Below are 4,791 nucleotides of genomic sequence, written 5' to 3' on the forward strand. Positions count from 1 at the left end.
AGGACCCACTGTTAGTTGGCCCTTAGGCACTCAGGTAATGAATATGATTTATAATAATCATCTCCTGGCACTTTGAGCCAAGGAAGCCGGCCTTCGGATGTTACTACTTAAAAGTGAGCTGGGCTTAAAAGCATGGAATATTCTTTGTGACAAATATCCCACAAATTCCACTGACCTCCCTTGTTTTCTTTGCCTTGAGCAGGGTTTCCAGTTTCCAGAACTGATGTGATCTCGCAGCTGGAACGAGGGGAGGAGCCGTGGGTCCCAGACCTTCATAAGAAAAAAGTGCTCCCAAGAGCTGCCTGCATAGGTGAGGCATTGGTTAAACCAACCCCAAAACTGTCGGTGAATACAGGAAACATTTGGGATGCCCTACAAAGACCTTGTGAGCTCTCGAAGTTCAGGATTGTTCCCTGCAGATGTAGAATCGTTAGGCAGAGGTCACTCATGGCTTCCCACCTATCCTGACTGACAGCTGGCAGCAGGTCCCTCCCCAATCTCGCTGTCCCCTGAGATTTCTTCTGAGATACGGACCCAGAACTGATCCCTTCCTTTCTCTCCTCTGGGGAAGGTTGAAGGGAAAATCAGCTCCTGATAGGTTTGATCTGTCCTGTACACGTTTTCGTTCCTTCATCCCTTTTTCCATTCTTCTCTCTGAGATTTCCTTTCTCTCTGGCGCAGGCAGAGACTTACGTCTGGATTCTCTCGGTCTCCCGTCAGGTGTTGGGATGGTGAGTGAAAACGAGGAGGAACCCCAGCAGGAAGATGCTGAGCGAGTAGAAGCCCATGGGATGTTGTCAGGAAGGTCCAAAGGGAATGATTCTGGGAGCTGTGCACGCCCAGAAAAAACAAAAGCCTGTGAGAGTCAGCAGAGGCCAGAGGAAAACTTCGGTAGCCAGTCAGACCTTATTACACGTGAGAGAATGAACTTGGAAGGAACACGCTACACATGCCTCGAGTGTGGGAAAAGCTTCAAAGGGAGCTCGGACCTTCTCAGACATCAGAGAATCCACACGGGTGAGAAACCTTACGCATGCTGTGTGTGTGGGAAATGCTTCAAGCAGAGCTCGCATCTCATTGCACATAAGAGAATCCACATAGATGAGAAACCTTATGGCTGCCCTGAGTGTGGGAAACACTTCAAGCAGAGCTCACACCTTATTAGACATCGGAAAATCCACACGGGTGAGAAACCTTATGGCTGCCCTGAGTGTGGGAAACACTTCAAGCAGAGCTCAGACCTTATTAGACATCGGCGAATCCATACGGGTGAGAAACCTTATGGATGCCGTGAGTGTGGCAAACACTTCAATCAAAGCTCAGCCCTTATCACACATCAGCGAATCCACACAGGAGAGAGGCCCTACACGTGCTCTGAGTGTGGGAGAAGCTTCAATCAGCGCTCAACCCTTATTAGACATCAGAAAATCCACATGGGAGTGATCTGTAACAAATGCCTTGACTAGGGCTGGCCAAAGGTATTTTTTTCTTTTAAATCACATTTGCTAATTCCCACTTCGTGATCTGTGCCCCATCTTCACCGTGGTTACTCAGCTCCCCCAGATGAGTTGCCTGCTCCTGCCTTTTGCAGCTCACCCTTCTTTGGGGTCAGTCCTGTGATGTTTTCTATCAACTCCTTTCCTTTTGGGTCAAAGGAGCGTGTGTCCCTCCAGCCAGGAATGTTCATCAGCTCCAGGTGGGGGAGAGAGGTTTGTTCCCAACAAGCTACACTGAGGCAAAAACTACCCGTGCCTTACATCCAGTAGGACTGTACATGGCGTTGGCTGCTTAAGTTAGTGATCTTGGTGTTAAAAGACAATTACAGTTGTCGTTCAGATGCAGCCGAGGTGCAGTGGTTGGCATTAGCTTTCCCCTTGACCTGACCTAAACTCCATCACATGTCCTAGTCTAAACAAAGCCTGAGCATCACAGTTATACTGTTCCCCCATTTAAAAACCATTGTTAGTCATCAAGTTCCCCCACCAGGATCATATTGTTTCATTCCCAGTTGTCACAGTTCATCAGAGCGCTGTTGCTTCAGGTTTTCCTGAAGGCAGATATTTTTACTCCCGTTTTCCTCCCTTAAAATATATTGAAGTATAACAAAGAGCAGGAATAGGGAAGGGATAGGGAAAAATGTCTTTTCCCCTCTGTAACAACAGAAGAACATAGGGTAAATCAGGGGGATTCTCCATCACCATCTCTATCCCCCTGTTCTTCAATTGGTAAGGTCAATATTTCCCGAAGGGGCTGGGAAGAGGATTCTCTAGTAAATGATTTGGAACTAAGCAAAAGACCCATTCATTTGCCTCCCAAAGCAGTTGTGGCCCATGCCCTGCAGGAGGTTGCTCCTGAAGATCTTCCCTTCCTAATCAGGTGCATGTTGCCTCTTATTTGGGAAATGCAATCCCTTCCTAGGTAGAGATGGGAAAAATGGAAGTGACATTTCTGTTCAGCTCACTCCTGGGAGATGCTGTAAATGTGTAGGAAATGACAGCCATGAGGAATGTGATAGAGCTGCAGAAAGACACCCATTTTGAGTAGATACCTGACATTTGGTGTCTTAGAGGGATTCTAAGCCGCACCTGAATTTAGTCCCTTATTTAAATCTGTACCACCAGATTAAAGAAACAAAAGGGCATATTTGGGGGAGTTCTACCTCAGTATCGCTACTGGTATGTTGTGTGGTTGGTGAAGAATTCTACGCCAGAGCCGTGTAAAATTGCTACAACTAAGGTCAAAGATTTGACAAGAACTCAGGTAGAAATGAGAGGTACGAGTGGTTGATTTTCACCCCAGAGATGGACGCTATGGTGACCTGTGGCCAAGGTAAACTGTTTTTAGAATTGCTCACACTTCTAAAGGATGCCATGATGAAACTGGGAACAACTGTCTTTTACCATTTGGATCCCAAGTTTCCTGAAGCACAGAGAGAAACAGCTGATTCCTTCAGAGCCATGCCATGCCTATGGGTCCCAAACTGGCTGTCTTGCTGGACAAGAAGCACTTCCGTGTTGGTTAAATGATGGTAGCCAATGAGGGAATGTAACAGATTCCAAGTTCAGACTGCAGGATACATGAATGCTGAGTCCAGAGTCTGTGGTTTGGTCTCTTAGTTTTGCTCTTGAGTCTAATGCATGTGTCTCACTTTTCCGCCTCCTGCTACTCTGAAAGATTAGAAAGTGTGAAAGTAGAGCACAGGTGGTTTTTCTCATGATGCAGCCTTCCCACGTAGTGTGAGACCCCTTCCACCCACACAGGTGAGCCAGAGAGTTCCCCAGGGCTCTTGTTCACAAAGCAAAGATGTCACATTAGGCAGGAGATGTCAAGATCTACAATGGTGATGGGCGAGTGATAGGAGCTTTTCTGGGTGGTTGTTGTTTGGTTGTTTTTTTTCCATGTAATTTTTGTTTTGTTTTTGCAACTAGTTCTTTTTATAGCTGCTGAGACCCTTGTCCTTTTGAGCACAGCTCTTTAACCCTCAGGCCTGGCTCTGGAAACCTCAGAACCGGCTTTGCGTTTTTTTTTTCATGTTTGCTATCTTTGGAGTTCGCACATCCAGACGACATGCGGTTCACAGCAGCGGATACTTTGAGAAACCTGCTGGGTGAAGCAGGCCTTTTCCAAACTGACATTGGCCCAAATTCTGCCTCAGTTCAGCTGGATTGGGACACGTCTGTGTCAAAGGAGTGGTTCACACCTGATTTGCCCAGAGACCTCAGAGGAGGGGTAGTTAGATATAGGATAAGTAGGAATTGACAACAATGAAGTTAAATATAAAGGTGAAAGACCCTCACCTTGCAGGTCAACAAGCCTGTTCTGTTCTTTCCCTCCAATGCATCCGGCACTGGTCGCTCTCAGGTAGCACACTGGGCTTGACGGACCATTGGTCTGACCCAGTCTATGACCTGTCGTGCGTTCTTATGGAAGCCCTCTGCGGCCTTGTCTACACGGGCAAGTTTCTGCACAGGAAAGCAGCTTTCTGCGGTGTAACTCCCGAGGTGCGCACGCAGATTTCGTGATGCATGATAGAAAGGGGCCATGACAGGGACACACTGCCGTGCGGGGTGAAAGTGAAGGAGCTGTGACATGCCTACCACAAGGTGCAGGAGGCAAACTGCTGCTCCATATTGGGGGCTAACTAACCCCAGCATCACGGCAAGAATCTACCTAGCAGCTGGAGAAAAAATATGTATGAGAGTCAAAGACACCCCCACATGGCCTGTCTCTTCCCCAATCTCAACACCTGGAAGATTGTCTGGAAGACTCAGAATTTGAACTGCGGAGATTGGTCCCAGGCTGAGAGGGAATTCAGTCTGTGTATTAAGATCTCAACATTGCCTGGAGCAACCAGTGAGTGAGAAAAGCTGTTTGATCCAATTCTTGCTTAGTATATTCAAATTAGAGTTTAGACTGGGAGTCTGTTTTCATTTGTTATGTAAACACTTTTGACCTCTGTGACCAATACTTATACTAAGTTAAAATCTAACTTTCTGGAGTTAATAAAGTTATTTTACTATTTTATACTTACTCCTGAGTTTGTCCAAAGTGCTTGGGAAAGTTGCTCACATGACAAAGGCTGGTGCATGTCCCCTTTATTTTTGATGAAGTGGCGAACTAATTAATGAGCTTACACTTTTCAAGAGAAGGCCGTGAGCCGTGTAAGATGGTACATTTCTGAGGTGCAAGGCTGAGAGCTGGGGAGATATGCTGGTGTCTCTGTATAATTGAGGAGTGGTTTATAGAGCATTCATGCAACTGAGTTGGGTGCTTTGCTGCATGTTGTTGGCC

General features: G+C 46.6%; 1 protein-coding gene across 1 annotated transcript; it reads left to right on the forward strand.

Annotated features, from left to right (window-relative positions):
* Positions 1-205: 205 nt before the first annotated feature.
* Positions 206-2,296, forward strand: LOC142070249 (uncharacterized). Its single transcript, XM_075123812.1, has 2 exons — positions 206-310; positions 682-2,296. The coding sequence occupies exon 2, from the start codon at positions 729-731 to the stop codon at positions 1,464-1,466; it is 738 nt and encodes a 245-aa protein (XP_074979913.1). The 5' UTR covers positions 206-310; positions 682-728; the 3' UTR covers positions 1,467-2,296.
* Positions 2,297-4,791: the final 2,495 nt, after the last annotated feature.

This window comes from Caretta caretta, chromosome 28, assembly GCF_965140235.1.
Source record: "Caretta caretta isolate rCarCar2 chromosome 28, rCarCar1.hap1, whole genome shotgun sequence".
NCBI lineage: Eukaryota > Metazoa > Chordata > Testudines > Cheloniidae > Caretta > Caretta caretta.

What these genes read in the sequence shown, in the direction of transcription:
- LOC142070249 (XM_075123812.1), top strand. Translation starts at nt 729, where the DNA reads ATGGTGAGTGAAAACGAGGAGGAACCCCAGCAGGAAGATGCTGAGCGA.